The 23,483-nt window shown below is 39.4% G+C and overlaps 1 protein-coding gene across 5 annotated transcripts in view; it reads left to right on the top strand.

Moving 5' to 3' along the window:
* The window catches only part of LOC146310562 (palmitoyltransferase ZDHHC14-like), a 69,754-nt gene that overhangs the window by 21,831 nt on the left and 24,440 nt on the right, over positions 1–23,483 (top strand). For all 5 annotated transcript variants that reach the window (XM_084743216.1, XM_084743217.1, XM_084743215.1 and 2 more), the window contains exons 3-4: positions 4,408–4,568; positions 20,676–20,828. In XM_084743216.1, coding sequence (XP_084599342.1) covers positions 4,408–4,568; positions 20,676–20,828 — 314 coding nt within the window. The remainder of the gene's footprint in view (positions 1–4,407; positions 4,569–20,675; positions 20,829–23,483) is intronic.

A 23,483-nucleotide genomic window follows, 5' to 3' on the forward strand; every position in this document is an offset into this window, starting at 1 on the left:
GAACTGAAGAGATACTGAACATATCTTTTGAGGGTTCCTAAAGCCTACTTTTTTACTTACATTACCAAAACATAACTGTAATATGAGATAATATCAGCCCATACTTACTTATTTGTATAATCATGTTTGCTGTGTGGTAAGAATTTGGCCACTAATTGCAGCATGTACATGCAACTGGTACATACAGTGTTTGCTCTCTACTTAAACAATGACAGACAGATTTGGAAGATTATAAGCAGAAAGTTGTCTACATCACTGCCTCAGCCAGACAGGGAGTGTGTCCTGTATTCGATTACAATCTCAGGAGACAGTGCTGGATGATGATGATATGTCTCCACCCAGCCCAGTTCAGAAGACTCTGGGGATGGGGAAGAATAACTAAGCACTGAGGGCTGTAAAATGGATGTCCTGTTAGCAAGTGTCTGACATGAGTTGTGTATATTGCTCATTGACACAGTCGGTGTCCAGTGCAATGACCTTGGGAACTCTAGGCAAGTTTTTAACTGGAGAAATGTTTGTGCTGCACAGTGTTGTCCTGCCTGCAGCCCCCTGCTGATGTCCCAGACAACCCAGTGTTTTTTGCTTAGTTCAGTCTCACTCCAGATGTAGAGGAACAGCAGGACTGGCCAGGGTCCACTCAGATGGGGTAATGGTGTGAGTTGTGGACAGTATGTTTGTCACAGCCTAAATGTTCTCCAAAAGCAGCATGAGTGTGGTCTCTGTCTGATTTAATTTGGTCATTTTTTTGAATAAAAAATATAGTGAACTGGCTTATTCAGCTTACAGACAACCTGCACACTTTCAAAAGTGCACCAACCTCAAGTTTTTGTGTTCTTTGCTGGAGCATCCTATGTTGGCTGACCTTGTCCCCTTGCCGAAGGTTGTGTATCTCCAGCAGTTCAGGTGAACGCAGGGAGTTTGTGGATGTGATGATAGAACCCCAATTAGCACAAATCAGCACATTTAAGTAAATGCTCCGGGTCCATATTTACATCCTCCCCACCTGCTATCTTTGATGGAGTCCAACATGGTGAGCCTAAATATAGTTTGGCTTGGTTTATCAGAATAAGTGGTGCTGGCGTAGGTCAGCGGATGTAACTGCCCACCCAAGGTGCTACCATCTGAAGGCTGGTGAGATGGTGTGATAGGTTGCCGGTGGACATTATTTCACTATCGGACATGTGAAAAAAACTCAACCTGCCATGATATATTTAAAGAAGAAGAAGAAAATGCTGTACTGGTTTGATGTTTCTGTAAATTATGTAGCATTTTTGTTTCCTTGGCAGCAAAAATGCAGCTGGAAAAACAATGTGGTTGAACAGTGTGACCACAGTGGCTGACCACTGTCTCCTTATTGTAGTCGTCAGTGTGACTTTAAAGGAGAAATATGTCATATATTTACTGTACTAAAACATACAATGACCATGACATGTCATCAGAGATTAAGGAAACATGTTAAATTGAAATACTCTAACAACAGTCAGTATTTCCATTCTGGTCTTGAATGCCTGTTTTTGTTTTGGCCTGTGTGATTGTACACTTTGCCTGTTTCACATTTATTCACTTTACATGGAGCTTAAATTAATATTGAATGCTTGCAGAATGAGTTAGTGTCAGTTTATGAGTCATAAGAAACCATTAATAATGTTTTAGCAGGAATAGGTGTTTATAATGGTTAAACTGAGCAGTATGGTAATGGAATATGGCAGCAAGGCAGGCTGTCAGTAAAGTCCATCTCCAGAGTGTGTATTTTCAGAGCAGTGGGCTTCTGTTTTGGGATTAACAGGCTTATCTTTCCTGAATTACACACAGCTGATCAACTTACAGTGTAGGACTCTTTGTCACTTGTCACTTTCAAAGTATAACGTTGTGCTCATCTTGCGCTCTTGTAGGGTCAGTGTCCTTGCAGCCTGCAGGCAGACTGCCTGAGCTTGGAGTCTGGGGAGAAGGGGGCATGGGTAAACAACTCACTTCAAATATTTTGAACTTGGATTAGAGTACCCATTTTTGAATGCTAGCGTGTTCCATTTTTCCCCTTTAAGCATCATCAGTTTGTTTATGATCTGTAGTGGGTCTCATTCAAGAACATTTTAGTAGTCTTATCTTAAATATCTTTTCTCTTTTTTTATATGAAGGGCTTGTACGAACATACCACGTCAGATTCAGCAAATATTCGTAACTTCAGATAACCGTGTAAATAATTCACCTGTGTGTATCTGAGTGCACGTGCACGAGACTTGTAAATTAGCATAATTAATGCCCCTATAATACCACATAAGGCTATGCTTTCTGCCCCATATGTCAGGAAGTATTAATTCATGAAAACACCATCAAAGAGAAAAAAGAAGTTTAGGAGTTTGGAGTTTGACATCCTGCTTTCAGAGGTCCATAAAGGAAAATCTGTCAATTTAACAGCTTCAACAGTGGAATTAAAAAGACCTGCTAAAGCAAAGAAAGGGGAAAAGCAGATGCTGTTAATGCCACGGGCTGTGACTCAAATAAAGAAGAAATGTGTCTATGAGAAAATGACTTCAGAGGGGAAAAAACGACTTGCCACAGATGCAGTAAGGGGCGAGCAATGACTGCATCAGGAGGAGGGGGTCAGGAGAAGTTTTCATCACTGAGATCAAACAGAATGAGTGAGGATGTTGGACAGACTTCATAAACCTGCATGTGCACATATATGACCAATACACCTGACAGCAGGTAATGATAGATCATTGGTTGAATGATGATTTGAAATACAGTCAAACAGCAAAATGTTGGCATAATTGACATGGCAATGGAATAATGAAGTATAATTTAGTTTTCAAAGTCAAAATGTCTTCAAACTAATGAAATATACAGTCATTAGTGAAAAACTTTGGTTGGATAACAGCAGACTGCCTGCACATGAGTCTATGACAGGTCTGGACACTTCTAAACTGTATTCGTATCTGAAAGAAAATTCAAACTACAAGAAAATTGGTGAATGCAACAAATTCTCCTAAATCACTCATAGGCCTCACTTAAGAACAAATCTGTTCCTGCGATTGGTTCTTGCATGAAGCCCATTGTTCTCTGCGGTACTGCCAGTGCAAATCTAATGCACTACCCTCTCCACCTTTTTTTTGTTTCAATTAATTGTAATTTGTCCTTCTTGCAACAAATAGCACTTCCTCCATAGAGCTCAGTAATGCAGTGCATAAAGTAACAAATCACCTGTAGCTGCACTAAAAGGAGCCAGTTGGGGATGCTCAACAGTGTCTGAACATTTTAAGGAAACTTGGAAATTTTAATGTGGTCAGAACTATGCTGACATTGTTTTATAAGACCGTCATTGAGACATAGTAAGCAGGAACAAACTGGGCAGTGTTATTAAACTGGGTGACGAGATAACTGGGGAACAATTTGGACTTAAATGGCAGACCCGTTCACCATGAATTTAGCTCACAAGATCATACCTGACCCACTGTACCCTCTGAATGAATATGTACTTTTATTTTAAGGACAAAGGTATAGTATGCCAAGGATGCAGACTAAAAGAGGCATCACATCCTTTGTTCTATGCAGCATTCAGCTGCTTAACAAGCTCTGATCACATGCGAATCTGAATCTGACACTTTCTTGAACAGGAATTGATGCCCTTCATGAATTTCCAATAGATGTCATGTGCTGTCATGTGTGGTTGTTAATGTCTTTCTGTGCTCTGCGTGCACAACAATTTCCCTTAGGGGCAATTAAGTTTTCATTCACTCATGGTCCAATGTGGAATATTAAGATTTTTTTTAATCTTCCCTCTGAAATGTACTCTAATGAAAGCCTTGTATAAACACTAATATTATTGTGAACCCTGGCTTAGTCATATTTTGCATTCCTCAACAGCATCTCTCAATACATATGGTTACCACATGTTCATTTAATTTCCCTTGTCTGGAATAGCACCTCCTTGCTGACCCCAAACCCCAATCCAGTAGAGCAGAGCCCAACAGATGAAATGGGACGTGGCAGCCGGTGCCCCACCCCTGTGGGACTAAATGTGATTACAGTAATAACCACCTCTACCCTTGGATGTTTAATGGGATTATGTTAAATTGTCTCATTAGAACAGATTACAACACCGGTGTCTGACCTTATGTGTGTGCCTGTTTGTATGTTAAGAGGTTATATCCACTCACTGGTCATTAAGTAACAAGTCACAGGTATTACCATTTCCTTAACTGTCAATATTGTTTTGCACACGCTTGTCTTGGAGATATTTACACTAGGAAGAGCAGGTTATATTTGGGTAGACAGACACCTGCTTATTTTTGACTCTGGCTATTTGAACTTTCAGGTTTTTACATCTAAGCATTAGTGGTCAGACAGGTCTCTTGTTTGCTGTTTACTTATTTTTCTTTCTCCCTCTATCTCTTCCTGTCCCACCAGTTGTCCGTTCCTGGCGATGCAGTTGACCCCAGTTATCCCAGTCATAGGAGGAGTGCTGTTTATGTTTGTATTGGGGACTCTCCTGAGAACCAGCTTCAGTGACCCAGGGGTCCTGCCCAGGGCCACTCCAGATGAAGCAGCTGACCTTGAGAGACAAATAGGTAAGACTGTTAATTGATTTTTTTTTTTTTTTTTGGTGAAAACTTATTATTGAGGGTTTCTTTCTCTGCGTCTGCAATTTTATGCTTTTTCTGTCTGTTCATATTTCCTCGGATGTGTCTCTGACCATCCTTGTTTATCCCTTTAGCAGCTATTTTTTTTGTTATTGTATTTATCTCCAGGCTCTTCCTCGCTGTCTGAGCTTATGATTACGTCTATTTTAGATACCGAATTTGTCTGTGAGTCTGCATGGTGCTGATCCAGGGGAACTAGTGTCTGCCTTTACAATCTCCCGTACGGAGTACCAGATTATCTGTCTGATGTGTCTGAAGTTTGCCTGTGTCGTCAGAGAAATGGGGATCAAGCCTCCACTGACTTTAAAGGCACTCTGCATTTAGGCTGAGCTGAAGTATCGGTGCTGCTTTGACCAAATGGCCTTTGATCTGTTTATTTCACTCCCATCTTCTCCAAGAGCCCCCGTCTGATGTATTACCTGACTCATAAATTTCATCTGGATAACTTCTGAATCTAATTTGTGATGTGAAAGTTAGAACTGTTGGTGCATTAGGAACAACTTGATATGGTGTAACTGAATTACCAGCATCGCAGCACTGACGAGAGCTCGCCAGGAGTCAGAAACAGCCGAGACTGCAGTTTGTGATGTGGATTCAGTCTGTTCATGAGATTGCACAGTTGCCTCACTGTTTACAATTCATTACATCACACATTAAGATGCCAAGGATTCATTTTGGAATAAAATAAATTAATGCAAAAAGCACAGTATCTGGATGGAGCCCCTTATCAGATGTTTCTTACTGTTTTTTCTAACTGATGTGATTGCCTGGCAAGACAAAAATTGAGAATGAGAAGTTGACAAATAGCCATTCAAGGCTTCCCTTCCTCTACAATTTCCACTGTATTCGAGATCTTTCATGGATAATTGGCATGTTGGATTTAGCATTGAGTTACGGATAAGCTTGCAAGTATTCAAAAATTATTCAGAATTCAAAATTAGAACTGAAATTGTGCTTACTCAAAACTAAGGCAAGGCAGTTTTATTTGATAGCACATTTCATACACCAGGGCATTTCAGTGGGCTTCACGGGGTAATAAAATACAGTAAAGGTAAAAGATTTCCAATTTAAAAATGTCCAGGCCAGTGGTACAAGAGAGAAACAAAATTTAAAAGAAACTAGTGCAGTTTAATCAAGAGAACAGAGATAACAGAGTAAATACCCTTGACATTTAAATGTACAATAAATTTGTTATTATTATTATTATTGTTATCATTATTATTACTATTATTATTATTATTAAATTCAAATAAAACATGTACATGAAGACTATTTAAAAGTTAAGCTCATAAGATAAGTTTTTAGCCATCGTTAGGTAGGGTAGGCACTTTAAAATAGGAAAGTTTTTAAGTTGCATGATAATAAAATCTGCTTTGCCATGTTGTGTTGGTGTTTTGCCTGTTCAGAAATTGCATTGGGCCACTACATGCATCATCAGCCATTACAGAAGCTGCTAAAAGTTTGGTTACAGCATCATGAGGCCTCTGTTAGAGGAAGCAGAGCAACAATCAGGAGCACTTCAGACTGGAATTTACACTGGTGTCAGTTAAGTTACTTGCCACTAAGTTTTAGGACTGAATCACTAGTCTCTCACAGTATCCTGCTGCCCTGTAGCTAAATGGAGTATCACCACTTTACTCAAAGGTTTAACTTTTTAAACCTCCTTTTTAAAAACACCCTTTAAAGTTTTGGTCTTTTTATTTGGGATGTGAAGCTTCTATTTCCCAGCGATGGTCCTCACCATGCTTCAGGCCACTGGGGCCTCATTAAACAAACTCTGGACTGTCTTAATTAATCTCATTAGGAGACTTAAAAGCTTTTGGAGAGAAGGTAAAGTACAGAGAGCTTGGAGCAGTGGGCTGAAACAGCACTGTGCTAAAGTACCATGTCATATTGGAAGCAAAGCATTTTTTTCAGAGGGTAAACAAATTAAAGGCTGAAAATATGAACAGTGTTGACCCAAATACCACACTGCCCCCCTCTCCACCATCATTTCATCCCAATTGGCTTTTGTGCTGTGCATATCCAAGCGTAGGAATTGGCTGTTTCTAAACTGGAATCTCTTGTTCACGGACGATTGATTGTTGCCATGTTGTTACTGGTTGCCTGTAGCTGAATCTGTGTGTGCACAGGTGGTAAAATGATAGAACAGATTAGCTTTTTTCACGACATGGTATTTTTCTACTTTTATAGTCATTCCTTTTCGTTACCATAACATTTTTCTCACCAGCTTAATTGCTGAGATGTGGATTTGGAGGGACTCGACACAGGTTTACAATGGTGTTCAGGGCATAACAAACAGACACATTCAGACAGATGTTAAACAAGTACAAATGAAATATCTAAATTATTTGGAAGTGAAAAAAATAGGTTAATATTAAAGTGATTAGCCAAACTGACCCTTGTAATCATCTATCATGTTTTAGATTATAACGCTCTTGTTGTACTCTGACAGCTACTTAGGGTAACTGCAGGGTCACAACATTTTGGGAGCGTTTGTAGTCATTTTTGCTTTGAAGAAAACATTTGAAGAAATTAGTTCAAGATTGTTTTAATTTTGGAATAGCTTGTAAATGCGATGCCCTTGCATCTCTGTAGTCTTTCCCTGAAACAGCCTCAGTCAGTCTCATGACTGCCAGTAAACCGATAGACTGCTTTAGTGCTTTTGCCATTATGGGTCCCATTATCTTCCATTTGTAAGTAACTGGCTCGTAATAGCTTGAGCATTTTACACATACACACACACACAAATACTTCAGGTGGGTTGTATACTTCAGTTACGAATGTTAGATTTAAACTACGGAGAGGTAAAGGTCACCACCTTTTCCCAAAGCCAGTAAAAATGTAGAAACGCTTTAATGCTTTATTAAAATGCATTTTATTCATCCATCTGTCCATTTCATCCATTGTCCGTAACCGCTTATCCTGATGAGTTGTGGAGGGGCTGGTCCCTATCCCAGCTGACATTGGACGAGAGGCGGGCTACACTTCGGACAAGTCGCCAGTTCATCACAGGGCTGACACATAGAGACAAACAACCACTCACGCTCACATTCACACCTACAGGCAATTTAGATTTATCAGTTAAACTCTTGTGCTGCATGTCTTTGGACTGCGGGAGGAAGCTAGAGTACCCGAAGAGAACCCACGCAGACACGAGGAGAACATGCACACTCCTCACAGAAAGGTCCTGCCCCAGCCACAAACTCCCCAGCCCCCAGCCAGATAGGGGATTCGAACTCAAAACCTTCTTGGTGTGACAGTGCGGCAGTGCTAACCACTGTACCACTGTGCAGTTGCTTATTCCTAATCCTTCTTCCTGTTTTCTCTTTTTTTCTGTCAGATTCTATCAGTCTTTGTAGGGTAGAGTCTCTGCTTACACCTCCCATTACTCTCTTCCTATTCAAACACCTTTAATCCTGCTCCTTCTTACATTGGTGCTCTGTCCAGACCTGTGCAGTGCAGCGCTGTTTGGTTCTAGCCGTGGCGTGGCAGCTTGACATGCAAGACATTAGTAGCACATCTGTTAGCTCTTAGGGTGATCATCCAACCCCTTCTCAAGCCCCAGCACCAACCAGCCCCACAATGAAAAAGGCATGTCTCTTTCAATGTTTCTCTACCTCACTATTTTTTTTTACCACTTGCAAATTTGTTGTGAGTCAGTGATTAAAATGCATTTTGCAGTTGAGAAATAGTTCAGAATTTCTATTTTCACTGTCCATGTTGACACTGTTATCCATTAATTTTCTCTATGAGTGTTTGAACATGCTTGCTCTTGCTTCCCCCTCTTAGAATAGGACTCATTCCTAGCAGTGATGAGCGTCTTACTGAGACAGCTCTCAGTCCATTTGTATTCACAACCTCTTTTTTTAACCAGCATGTCCTTATATAACTGTGCAGATGCTGATGATAAGAAAGCAAGTGACAGGCTTAGTGGGCAGGAGTAACTTTTTCTCGTGTCAGTGCTGCTATAATGTAATGTCTCGTAAGTGTTTCAGGCTTTGATTCCCATATGCTCAGTTGCTGCTTTTTGATTTGTAGTTTGATGTACAGCACTTGGTAACTCTATTTCCTGTCGCATGTTTGTCTCCAGTAAGCTTTTCCACACAAAATCCTAATAAATTGAAATAGGGTCTCAAAATGTCAGCCCGGGGTCCATTTCTGGCCCTCCATCCCTGTTCCTCTGGCCCACGACATGATGTCAAAAATGTAACGAAACCACAGACAAAACCGACAATGCTCAGCTAGTCATTTTCATCATGAGTGTTAATGACCAATTCACAGTGACAGAATAGTTGCTGAGTTTCTGTCTAACGTATGACTAGCTACTGTATCTAAAAGGTAATGAAAGTGCTGCTTTCATTTTAAATTTGAAGAAAATATGTTAGTAATGGAAACAAAAAAGTAGTTTTATTTTGCGAATATTGAACTTTCTTGCAGTACTTGAACACTGAAGTGCCCCCCTATTAGATGATGATACCATCAGTGTTTGAGACACATGAATTAGATCGTATAAGTTTTATTAAATTTAAATTAAATTATAGGGTATTGCCAATGACAACCTCTATAATAGCTTCCCAATTATATTTTGCAGTATCTTGTGCATATACTATATATGCATATGTCTAACTAAAGTACTTAAAACAAAAATCCATGAAAAATCCAGCCACCAGAGGCCGGAGAAGTTTTGTACTTCACCAGCAGCCTCATAAATATATGATGATGTTTTGAGCTCCAAATGCTACAAGGCTCAAGTTCAACACTACTCCTATTGATCTGTTGACTAAACAATGGAGGACTTAATGTCTGTACAATATGAGACACCAAGGTCTCTTATGCTCAGTGTACTTTAGGAGGGAAAGCTGATAGCTAGACCACTGCTGTCATCACTGTGAGCAGATATCTCTGCTGTCTGCCAAATGCTTTAGCCTTTAGTTTGTGAAAAGGAGGTTAGTGTGGGTGGCTTGAAGATAGCCTACCTCAAACAAACCAAATATAGCATGTTTGCGCTTGAAAAACACACAAAAAACATATGAAACTCTCTACAGTCCACTTATAATGCAGCAGAGATACCATGCACGCCTGTATGTGATTGGGGGAAAGCATGTCGGGTCAGGAAAGGTAGCACAGCCTGTTGTTTATCCATGGTGGAAATGGAGACAAGAGTTGATTTCTCTTTGTGTGCCGCGTTTGATGTCTATGCATGTCTGCCTGCCTGCCCAATATGTCAGGACTAGACAGGCTGGCATCAGTTCAGCCACCACATGCCAAATCCTCTCTGAAGCATTAATCAGAGTGAGAGATGGTCAGAGCTGCCTGTTTCCTTCCTTCCACCTAATATGGTCCAAGCGAGCTGGTGAATGTCAGGGCAGGCCCACTGTTTTTTTCCAACGCTGCCAGCCAGTCTCAAGGCCAGTGGAGGAAATAGCTTTTGGAAGACTTAGGGCTCATGCTGCTGGAGGAAAAGATGGGCACATCAGTAGAGGATGCAATGACATTTAGGCTTTTCATGACTGCAGGAGCAGTGCATGTGGAGGGGCTCTGAAGTGCATAATTTTTCTTTCTCTGTTTTTGTCTTTGTATCTGTCTGCATGTTCCCCAAGTGGCCATATCTGAATAGAGGCTTATGCATGCTAAGTAAAGCTAAGAATATTTCCATGTTGTGTGTGGGAAGAACCGTGGCATTGTAGAGGTATGATTAATTTCATGGGGTATTATACCCTGACAAAGGCCTTGTGCTTAAAATGTTTGATTAATTAAGTAGTTTTGCCTTGGGGCCAAGAGTGCAACCTACCCTTTTTCTTTGTTTTTGACTTTTGCTTTGTGGTTGGAGATGTGGTTGATGTTGATACTGTATCCGGACTCTTTTCACTTTGCCAAAGTGTGTAATGTCATAACAAACTGGAAATCGCGTATGTGTGCTGTTTGTACAACGCTTGAGCCTAGCTGAGCAGTTGAACAAGAAAAAAAATCTCTATTTTATTATTTTTAGACTAAGCAGTTAAGCATTTCTTTAAATATTCTTTATCACTAGACCCACATGACACTATCTTCTCTAACTTTCACCCTGTTTTAATTAGTTTGTGTTTCTTTTTTGTTGAAATGTTTTCTTGGGACTGCTTTTGTCAGTGTCCTTGCCAGAAACTAAATACAGATGCCAAACTCAAATACACAGCCCATCAGCAGAGAGAGCCATCCTCTAAGATGAGAGCTACTTTAATCGCATTAGATACAGCTTCCTCTCCCTGTAGCGATAAGACGCTGCAAACACGCTCCTTGGATTTTAACACCTTGTAGGTCTGCTTGTAGCATTGACTTCACTTTGGCTGGAGGCAAACGTAAGATGATACCATAAATAAACCAAGGCTCTTTTGACTATGATCCGTGTCTTGAACATCACAGGATGTTAGAGGTGGCTACTTATTTCCATCTTGGCATTTGTAGGCCTTAAATGCTGACCACTGCACTGTTAAATGCCACTAAACATCAAAAAGCTGGCACCAATTTAAATGAATCATCGTAGATAGTGCAGTTCACAGGGCTGTATTGATTCAGACCTCCTGCAGGCCTCCAACTCTACAAATTAAAAAAGTGAAATAAATCAGCTGGAATGCACCACTGACTCTAAGATGTGTTCCAGAGATACCCTTGCATTGATGGGGTATATCAGAAGCACAGTCTGCTTTACCTATGTTAGGTAATGTCTGTTTGACATAGTGCAGAAATGTTTATCATGTTAATACCTTGTTTTCAATGACAGCCATTCATAATCCATGCTAGTGCTCAAACCACTACTGCGATTCGCTGCCTTTCTCCTTTCAGTGTAGTCAGCTGCCCTAGGTCACAGTCATGTTTGACTTCATTGTTATTGCCTGAATAATAAGTAATAGGTGTGCAGCCGGTAGAAAGAGGCTCTATTACTAACCCACTTGACATCTCAACTTCTACATTTGTGGATTGCTTGTACATGGACCTCAGCCTATTACCTCAGCTTATTATAACTAACACAAGGGGCATGTCCATAAAGGAGGAAGGGTTTAACAGATTTCAGGATGACACAGAGACAGAGAGAAGCTGCTTGGAAGCAGGTACCAGAGAAGATGAGAGGTGGATGTCTAAATTAAAAGGAGCAGAATGATGAGAAGGAAACAAGGGAAACTTAACCTTGTGCTGTCTCCATGTATTTTGCCAGTTGTTTTTCATTTCCCATGAGCAATTTAAGGTCTAATGCTGCATTCACATGCGGAATGCGGAAACAGTATGGACACTACACCAGTGCATTCCTGTAAACCAGAGGTCTTCAAAGTGTGAAGCAGGCTTCCCCAGGAAGACTCCAAACACTTTCAGGGGACTCTCAGTGAATGGAAGTGAAAAAATATTACATTAGGTATCAAAAGAGATCACACAGAATAGGGTAACTGTGTGTGGGGATTTTTTTTTCTGATAAATGCCTCAGGACGGACCTTTTTATGTATTTGTTGTAGTCTGAAGTTATGTCATACAACAATATTAAGCTTTCTTGTTTCAGTTGTTGAATGCCTAAGGGATCAAACATCATAACTGTGATCCCATAGACATCCATGAATTGAGTAAATTAAAGAGACCCCCTTTTTCTGAGTTATGTTTGAAGGGAAGCCCACAAGTCTCAAATATTGAAAACCATTGCTGTAAACCACTAAAATGTTGCTTTACTTGACATGTTATCAGGCTAAATGCTAGAAATAATTGTTCTAATGAATCAAGGTCATTCTACATGGACAGCAACTAAAGGTTACAACCTAATACCATATAACAAATTACATGTGAGCAAAATAATAATAATAACAATGGAATACATAGGCTTGGGCAGTATAAAGGTATTATAGTATACCAGGGTACACTAAGTGTCAACAGTATGATTTTCAATATCATCATAAATACAGACGCTCTTCTTTCTATTAAACTGAAACAGAGACGCTGTATTGAGATGATGTATTATAATGCATGGCATGTGCCATCAAGGTGAGTCTCTCTTCTGGTGGACAAGACAGCACTGCTGAACTGAGAAACATGCTGTCTGGGGAATAAAGTTACGCATCTAACTAGTAAAAGAAATAAATGCCTCTGCCCTGGGAGTATTTTGGATTTAGACCCGCTGATGAAAGCAAGCCATGAAACACTGCAGAACAATTATTGCTGTAGTGTAGCATCGAGAGGGCAAGTGGCAGTATAATTTCTGTCAATGCTGACAGAGACCGACAGTGAATGCACGCTGAGTGGTGAAGTTGTCTGTCTGGCAGTAAATGTACAGCAACGACACTGTAAATGTACGGTATAGGCTTGAGTTTGACAGTGAATAAAGGCTGCAGGCAGCTTCTCAGGACCAAATAGCAGAAAGAAAATAAACGAGAAGTTCCACCTAGGTTGAGGGACTACTACACAACAATGGATTACAGTCAAGTTGAGCCATTTTACCTGTTTTACACAAATATGGCCTTAATACCGTCCACCAGACACTTAATATGTTTACCGCCATGTTTTTTGTATTTATATCGATAGACAACAAACCGGCATACCATGTAAATTTTCTCAGACTTTCTGAGTTGTTATGATTTGAGGAGCATTCCATTTTCCCTGTTCTCCAGCACCATATGAAAGCAGAATAAGTCAGTGGTTGGTTTTCACCAGTTTGAAACTATATCTTTGATTTCCTTGCTGAAGCGAATCCTTCTTTTTTTTCAGCATCTGCTTGCAAAACCCCCAACATCCAGAACAGTTTTGTGTAATATAGTCACAGGTTTATCTACAACCCCTACAACCTAAAAGCTTCTCTTACAATCCACATTTGTCATTTTGATCATATGTGCTGTGAAGACTCATTTTACACTCTTTAAAGTGCCTTCAGCAAAATAACTTTCCTTTCTATTCTTTCCTCTGTCTTCCTTTACTGTTGGCTGGTCCCCAGGCTTACAGTGACATACACATGAAAAAGACAGAGATAAAGAAATGATTGTCAGCGGGTGATCGAGCCACAGGGGACAGGAATAGACAAATAGGAACGTACAGGAATAGAGCTGTCACTGTAGAGCTGTTTCATGGGGAGCACATGAGAGAAAAGACAAGGAACAAACAGACAATGAAAAACAAACTCGTTGTTGAGTAATCAGACTGGCCTGGATTGACCCAGTAGGCTGATGATTTACGTTCTCTTGTTCTGTCCATTCTACCTGCTCATGGCACTTCAATACATAAAATATGCATGAAAACTAGTCATACATGTATCAGACCAGGGGTTGGCATAAGTTCAGTGACAGTTGCAAGTAATTGTTGGCTAGATATCTTTCTTTTTGTCTTTGCCCTTCCTTTTTGTTGATCTCATCAGGCTTGGTTAACCACTCCGAGGTTTCAGGGTGAAGCAGCAGCTGTGTTGTGCTTCTCTGCACTCTGCTGCCATTTTCTAGCCTCATCCAATAGCTGGCCATGTCTTCACTTGTCATCCTTCACTCAGACAGATATCACATTTCTGTATCCAGATTATTGAACCGATTCGTCTTGGCCCTGGTCGTGGCCAAAGCTTTTGTCAGTTCAGCCCAGAGTGACAAAGTCTGAAGCAGAGGATGATTAGCCCAAAATTGTCTTGTTCTGGATAGATTACAATGCAGACAGAGATGTTGAGCATTTTCATTTCATAGAACCACATGCACTCATTTTTACAAACGAAGGAGCACAGAATAAAATCCAGGGCTAGACCCGAAAAAATTAAAATTGTCACGGATGTTACCTCTGCCTTCAAATGACTAAAAACACTAGAGCTGTGTTATATATTTTGTTGAGTTGTGTACTTACTTTATTCAAAATGTTTCCAACAATATTCAAACTGTTGCATTATTAACAAATATTAATTAATAAGAATTAGAAACCACAAATTTCAACAAAGCAAAAAAGTTTATTTTACTCATTAAATTCTTAATTTGTTTCGACATTTTTAGATCAATGCAAATTAATTTTTCAATTGTTTTGTTTTTGTTTTGTTTTTCTCCCTAGCCCTATCCAACGGCAGTATGCGGAGCAACACATCAAAATAGAAGAAAATTGGAAACAGAGCAGTGTTTCGCACACATTCTTAACCCATGCTAATGCTGCTGTTTTGTGTTGTGGTCACATCAAAAAATTATGCTCGCCAGCAAACCAAATTGGAACCAGGTTTGCTCAGGAACCAACCAGAAAACTCATATTCCTCTAAAGAAGCACTGGGGCATCTGTTATTGTGGCATCAGACAAGCTGTGCATTGTACAAAAACCTTTATCATTATAGTTTAGGCTAAACTGGATAGGCTGCCCAGTCAGTTTTTTTTCCTGTGCCACACTGCTCCACAAGTAGTTTTTGGAGAGCTTTAACTTGGAAAAGATTCACTCTGATGTTTTAACTGTGACAGGTGTTACTTTTCCTGGCTTACTGCAGAACAAGGCCACATAGGAAACAGCTCTGCAATGGATTTTTAGTGTTTTGCTAAGCTAAATTCACTTCAGCTGAAAGTTACTCAACACTCAACAGTAACTTCCTCAAATGTAACAATGTTATTTTCAGTTTCAAATCAATAACCTGGTTAAACCTGCTCAAACCACAGCATGGTGCAGTCATCTTTAGAACAGATTTTTTTTTTTACTGTACTTGTAAACAAACTAGTGGCAGACAGAATTATCCTATGCTTGTATTTAACAGTAACCTGCTGCATATTTCTGCATATCTCATACCATCTTCAACCAGCTTTTTTTGTCAGCATGAAAAAGTGCTTATTTAGTTGGTAAGCTTGTGATTATTAGAGGGAGATTAATAGCACAGGTGTAAATAAATGAGCTTACAGGTGGTTGCTGGTGCAGCACTGGCTGTAAATATAGTTGGATGTGAGATGGATTGGAAGCAGGAACTAATCCAGCACACAGTACTTCCTTTAGATGCCCCTGAAATGTTTGTTTTATGTAGAAAGTAATGGCACCCAGTTATATAAAACAAACAATAAATTAAAAAATAAATGAATAAAAACACTGAAACCATGTGTTGAAGGGGTAATTGTGATGTTTCTAATAGATTTACTGCCATATCCTTTTTGCTCTGTGAGGCCTGTTCCACTCTTCATGTATTACTGTATGTATTCAGTTACCGTTTATGAAAATAATTAGGACTGAGCCACAAAAAACAAACAGATATTTAAGCATCATGATAATATGATAATGAATATACATAGATGCGGCTTGTCCTTACATTTCCTTGCTTTTAAAAAGCATTTGCCTTCAAACTAATTACATTTAGTCTGTTGTAGTGCATGGTTTCTGGCTAGCAAAACATTTTCTTATATCATATTTAGAATAATAAATTATTTTAGTGAAATGAAATGGCAGATCTTTTCTAACATATTCGTCTGACTTTGAATTGCAAATATATTCCACACAGGTCTTTTTATAACATGCCTTATGACGCCTCACTCATTGATAGTCTTTGTCTGCAACATACCCAGTGCACAAAAGAAACTCGCCTTCGGTTTTCCGTTGTGGCTTTTAAAGTGACATCACGTGGGCATATGCTCCATTTAAATGGCTGATAATACCCACTCCGTGGTGCTGTGGTTAGAAAGAGATAGTTCTTTTTCTTCTGTATGTTATTTGAAACTGGTCCAAGATGACATATTTTAGTTGATGATTGATTCACACTTTCAGAGCATGCTTTAATTATTTTTTTATTGAGTTAGCTGCTTTGTGCAAGACCTTGAAATCGCTGCATGACTGAACATCCTTTCTGGTTTTAGTCTACATCTTGGCAGGCTGGTTGAGGTCAGTCATTCTGTATGTTAGCCATCATCATTGTGTTCTAGGATGCTTTTCCATCTGTGAAGGTAAAGGGCCCAGCTTTCTCTCCTCCGCATACACAGCAGGATAGCAATTAGTTTCTCTTTATACCTCACCAGGCAATGCCTAGCATGGTTTGGCTGACATTGAACCCTCATTTAGCTATGTGTATGAGAGTGTCAGTGGGTACTGAGTGTGTGTGTGTATGTGTGATCTGTTACATCACTTCCCAGTCTACCTGGCCTTATTTTCTAGCTTCAAGCTCTTCGGCCCGGCCTATCTCTCTGAGGGATCTCCCACTAGACACTGATGTAAGGCTAAGCTCTGGCTGCCAGGATGGCAGCGTACAAATGGCTTTGTTCAGCAGAAAAGCTACTTTGACGCTCCCACTCAGCCACTACTTTACTGCAGGCATCTGTGAACAAGCGTAGTGAATGTTGATGGGCTGGTCGAAGTGTGCTTAAGGTGTGACTACAGTTGAATTACAGGATGGTGTGCGGAAATACTGGTCATAGTCAGGTATTTAAGCCAGTAACACAGGTGTTACAAGTGATGCTAATTAAGGTCCTGTTCTATTCAGGTCAGACTGAATCAGGATGCTGCTATTGTGCATGTAGGCTCACTGGCAAGGCTCTGCTTACACTAAATGGAGTAGTGTCTTAATTAGTATAATTGTTAACACCTGTGTTTATCCAACTATTTCATGTCAGTATGGCTGCCATGAAAAAAGGCAATTATATAATATTTAATTGTGGCTGAAACTGAAATGTGCCTGTTGTACAGTAGTCTTTAAGGCTGGAGTTTGTGTTTGGGTTGATTCCCTTGTAATGGTTTTGTTCAACGTGGGGTTAACAATGATATTACAAGCATATACATTTAATTATGTTATATATTTTATTGTTGATATTGCCATTGTTGTCTGCTACTCATACTGTCCATTTCCTATAATGTTTGTTAGTATTTTTTCTATAGTCAGAAATACTCGAGGGATTCTCCTGTACTATTTAAATTAAAATAATTTTGTAGAGAAAGAGTTTCGGCTGCAGTAGTTTGGCTAGAACATGAGTACTTTTGGTCTGCAAGCCTCAGATTAAATGATTGGCTGCCAAATGTCTGCCTTGAGTTCAGGGCTGGAAATAATATGTGTTTGTTTTCGCTATTGATTAATCTGCCTATTACTTTCACATTTGATTGATATAAAATGTCAAAAAAAATTGAAAAATGCATCACGACTTCTCAGAGGCCACAAGTGGCATCTTCAAATTGCTTTTTTGTCCAGCCAACAGTCCAAAACCCAAAGACTCTTCTTTTGTCATAAATGACAGAGAGAAGCAGCAAATCCTCACTTTTCAGAAGCTGGAACCAGCATGTTTGATATTTTTGCTTGAGTAATGACAGAAAAAATGAATAGATTATCAAAATAGATGGCACTTGACAATTAATGTTCTTTCTATCGACTAATTGATTTATAATCATTGCAGCTCTCCTTCAATTGAACTGAAAGTGTTGCCCCACACTGCATTTATGCCATGTCAGCAGAATGGGAAAAAATGGGAAAACGCACTTGCAGGCATTGCAGTTGCTAGTCTCATAGTCACACCAAACAAAGAGAAATTAAGCCCAATATATTTGATATTTTTACTGTTTCACAATAATTATTCATTACCAAGTAAAACCAGATACAAACACAACTGTGTATAGCTCCTTTTTGACTGGCTGAAACAAATGTATTTGTGCTAATACTGGATTTAATTTCAGTGCAGCTGGCAAAGGCAGTTGCTTTTTTAGCAATTTTGCCACCAGTTCACACTTCCTTCATTTCTTTATGCCAAGTCAGAAATACACAGTAGTAACTATATAAAAAAATCCTGATATCTCATAATATATATGTATATAATAATAGTTACAACCAGAAGGCTGACATGAACATTTTCCCCCACTTAGCTGCAGCTTCTTATGAGTGCCTGCATGATACGACATAACATGTTTTTATATAGACTATCTCTACGTACCTGTCAGGACTGTTCCTCAGAATACTCTTCAAAGAGGGTTCCTACAAAAAGAATCCACAGCTGTTTGTTGTAGCTCTTTATTTTACCTTGGACAGGAACTCATGTTACTGTAAATTTTACTGCATTATGAAAATGTAAACAATGGGACTTCTCTTTTTGTGATAACTGAATTGTGCTCCAAATTGTTCACACACTCCCCTCGTTTGTTGTCTCCTTCACTGGAGTCTGCTGAGAGGGCAGAGGAGCAGAGGGAGTATGGAGGGGAGAGGAGTAAGCTCTGTAGGCATCGATCACAATAGAGACGAATTCAATAGAACAGAAGTCGGTGGTTTCCTCTGCTCTCCTTTAGAAATGTCAAACACCCACACAAGCCTCTTGGTCGCTATACAATCCCTCCACTAATGCACACACCACTGTGTTAGCAGTGCTACGGGCTTCTGTGTAAATGATCCCAAAATGATCTTCCTACACACGCTATCTCCTACTCTCAGGGTGCGTGAGAGTGCTCACAGCGAGCTGAGCAATAATGGGATACAGGCTCTACCTTTTATGGCTTGAAAATCACTATCATTGCTCTCATCCTTACCATTTAGCCTGTCATCACTGCTGTCTTATTCCACCAAAAGCCATTCAGAGCTGTTGCCGCCATTTTCTTCACTGTATTATAGTCTGAGGACCATGGTGTTAAGTGCATATTGAATCCCAGACTGTTGTTCATATTACCTGAACTACGTTACAATTTTAGTCACTGTAACAAAGGTTGGTTCTGGTTGAGACACCCCAGTAGAATCTGTAGAGCTCGTGAAAAGAGTTAAAATGGTTGGGCTAATTAAAAATAACGAGCTGTGCGGGTTGTCCATGTTCAAGCCTTTACGTTACTGATATCATGGCATGTACCTTTTTGTCAGAGCCAAGGATAATTGCAGGTCACTAAAGGTTTCACTTCGCCAAAGCCTTGTTGAGATTCATCCATCTCAAGACAAATTAAAGTACACAACCTGAACACATCACTCCTAGACAATAAAATCTCGCTGATACTACTGGCCCTTCCTGCAAATAAATAAATATGTTATCTACACCTTTATAGTGTCTCAGGTGACTGGTTTTACAAATTCTATTCCCCCAATCTCTGTATATTGTTATTTTTAGATTTTGTAAGACGCTTGACATTAATTCCAGTGAAAAATGTAAATGTGTTTGCATTAGTAACCTGTAGCATTCATATTGTCTGTTTTTTTCTTTTGTTTGTGCTGCATTATCCATGCAGTGTCTAAAGTAGACATTGTTATATAAACAAAGTAGTGCTGCTCTATATTAAATATAACAAAGAGTAAAAAAAACAAGTGTTGTTGGCTGTAAAGAGATTATAGCCTCTAACATCACTGTGATTTTTAAAAATAGTTTGTCATTCAGTGTTGAATTTACACCAGTGGGTTTTTCAGACTTTATACATTACATTTAACATCTAACTGATTCTCTGTTGTAGGTAATCAGCAGTAAGATATTTGTATTATAGCCTTTTCTCCTGACTGCATTTTACTTTGTCCATATGTCCTTTCCAGAGGTTTGCCAAAAAACAGGTTGTATGTTTGTGCCATGGAAATACTCATAACACACTCACGATATGAAAAAAAAAAAAAATCAAATACCAAAGACCAAATACCTCAATCTCAGTATTTATTATTGTGATATTGTTACAGTGACTATTGGTGCTTTTTCAAAATATTAATACAATCAGCTTTTTAGATAAATAAGTGATGAAACGCCATGACAATTTCATATCACAATTGTAATTCTTATGGTTATTAATATCACAGTATTAAATTTTCTGTGCTGAAAATACTGAAACATTGGAACAATTTCAGTTTTATATTGAAACCCACAAATAAAATTAGCAGCACCACACACGTTTTCATTTTGCTGACTTTGGGTAATGCTGGACAGTATTTACTATGAGTTTTTCAAAGTGCAGTTTATCAATAATTCAATAATGATTTAATAATTATCAAAATCTGAAACGGTCACACTAATTGTGAGAAACTTTACTGTGGTTTATTGTGAAACCAGTAGTTGTTTCACTAAGGTACTGTTTGTGAGAAACGGTGAGAAAACACTGTGCAGAGGTGCAGGTTTAGCAGTCTTTTCTCTGTGTTTCTTATTCATCTGATTTGTTTTTTCCTCTTTCATCTTTTTTCCCAAGATGTGGCTAATGGCAGCACGGGCTACAGGTCTCCTCCCAGGACCAAGGAGGTGGTCATCAACGGCCAGACAGTCAAACTGAAGTATTGCTTCACCTGCAAGATCTTCAGACCGCCACGTGCCTCCCACTGCAGCCTCTGTGACAACTGTGTGGGTGAGTGAAAATGAAATTCTCGGGATGCCAGTTTGTACGTTTGGCTGCCGCTATTTGATTTGATGAACACAAACAGTCAAGACCATCACTAAACCATCCTCTATCCAGTTTGTGGTTTGTTTAACTTTGACCACTTCATATCTGTTTGTATTTTAATGAAAGCTCAATATAGATCTGCTCATGGCCTCACTTTACCCTGTATCTATCTGAGAAAAACATATTTGTTATCTCATTTCTCAGAAGAACAAACTTGGTTGATATGAATATGGACATGTCTACATCTCCACCTCCCACTCACACATATTAAAACCAGCAGTATACACAAAAACACATGTTAGCATGCACAATTTAGATAAGCCATGTTTAGCAAAAATTGCACCTGTATGTGAGAATACAAGCCAAGTTAAATGTTTAGTTTATGATGCATATCTATGGGGAATATGTAGCACATATGCTTAGAGGAGTTGGCATCCAGACAGAGGGGAGTGAGGGAGGGAATAGTACAGTAAGAAACAACAGAAAGAAAACGGCAGCATAATGGTTGAATTTTGCTGCTCTTCACAACCACATGCTCCGTCCCTGGAGACAATGCGAAGAGGCAATTACTAAAAGACAGAGACAGAGATACAACCTGGGTGTCTGTATCTTCCTCATCAAGGTTTTTGTGCCGCTCCTCATCAGAGACAGCTCCTTCTTTGAATTTCTATTTCCTTGTCAGAAGTTGGGCTGACTGAAACACTGGGAGACAAAGATGAGGAAGTAGTAAACACGGGAAAAAAAGATGAGGCATTGGTAATCAGATGCGGCAGATGTGCGTTGGCAGGAAGGAAGACGGACTGGCAGCTGAACAAAAAGATGGGAGGGCAGTCATTTTCACAAGCAGGCTATGCATGGCGATACACAAAGCTGGATTTAGTGGATTCTTAAATTCCAAAATGAAACTGGTGAGGTTCACTTTTTGAGTAAAATTTGGCATAAAGTACGAGTAAAAGGTAAAACAGAATAAAGGAAATGAGCGACAGAGTTAAACCAGTACAATCACAGGTGATGCTTTCAAGGCTTCAGACCAAACATGGACACAGAAGCAGTGAGATCGTATAAATTCAAATCCTTGAAAATATAAGGTTTAAAAACTATGTTTAGGTCACAGTTGTGAGCACAGATGGGAGGGAAATGAAGAATGAGAAGCAGACACATAGTTGGACTGTCCATACTGCAGGTGGGTGGGAGGGATAAACTCCAATAATGAATGTCTGTTTTAACCAGTGTCTCTTTCATAAGAACTACTTTCTCTTTGCTCTCAAAGCTCCAGGTCTCCACCCAACATGGTTCCATGTCCTTAAAGTGAAATCTGGAGTCAGTCAGTCCAGGGATCATTATGAAGTTTCAGAGATAAACTGTATAGGACTTTTTCAGGCCTTTTCAAACACTAGAGAGTAAGAGAAATCTTATTTACTGTTTGTTTAAAACCCTAGCGTGTTTTTCATGCCTCTGCAAAGGTGTTGTGTTTTTGCGTTGTCCATCTATTCGTCTGTATGTCCCAATCTTGTGAACGTGATATCTCAAGAACATCTTGAAGGAATTTCTGTAGACTTGGCACAACTGTCCATTTGGATTCAACGATTAAACATTGATGTTTTATGGAGAACTGGATACAGCGTTACGGTTGCTCTATGAAAGCTGCTCAGTGGCGATGAAACACACTTCCGTGTCAGATCTTCTGTGTATGCTTCCGCATCATGAGGCTGTAGAGCAAGCGCACTTCCAGTTTAGCCCTCTGTTAACTTGAATGTGGATAAAATTATTTATTTATACAGCTCTTCTAGATCTGCTTCTGATATCGAAATAAGTCATTTTGTGGTGGTTGTGACGCTCAAAAATATTTATCTATCATTTTACAGTTTTATAGCTGCTTCTTTCAAAATGTTAAGCTTATGAAAAATGTCTTTTTGGGCTGCTGTGCATCATGCGACGATGTAATTACTCATTTTGGCCACTATGCCAAATTAGCTTCAAAGCTTGGCACTGATTAAGTGATGACATTTTATATCCAAAAGGTCAAAGGTCAACTTCACTGTGACATGATGTTCTGCAATAACATTTGAAGCTCTCTTTCAGTCCTTTGCTCTCCTCTGTAAGTAAGTGAAGACAGCATGTTTCTCACTAGACAATATTCACTGGAATCAGACATTTCGATATGGTGAACTTCAATTTTGCCAAAAAAAAAAAATGCACTTATGCACTTAATACCTTCAAGTTTTCAGTACACACATTATATGAGACTGGATAGACTTGGATGTAAACTGCAGCTTGACTGCTTGATGGAGTCATACAACCATGAGGTGGGTAATTTTTGTTTAAGTCTATATGATCAGTATTAGTTACAAATCAGATTGGCACTTTCACTTAAACTGGATGGTGATCACCTTGGCAGTGATAAAGTGGTACGAGTGCTTCCCCTTGTCTCTTGACTTCTCCGTCTCTCTTACTCTTCCTCTGGTGCTGTAAGTGCCAGGGGCCTAACAAGCTCTTAAATAAGTTAGCAGCCAGAATGGATAGGGCCTCCCTGGTGGATGTGGAAGATAGGAATATGGTAGAGTCACTTTCTTTTTAAGAGGGCTATCCCCCTGGGAGTGATAGAAGAGGCTTACAAGA

This window comes from Lutjanus erythropterus, chromosome 18, assembly GCF_056507025.1.
Source record: "Lutjanus erythropterus isolate fLutEry1 chromosome 18, fLutEry1.hap2, whole genome shotgun sequence".
In the NCBI taxonomy this organism is placed as follows: domain Eukaryota; kingdom Metazoa; phylum Chordata; class Actinopteri; order Lutjaniformes; family Lutjanidae; genus Lutjanus; species Lutjanus erythropterus.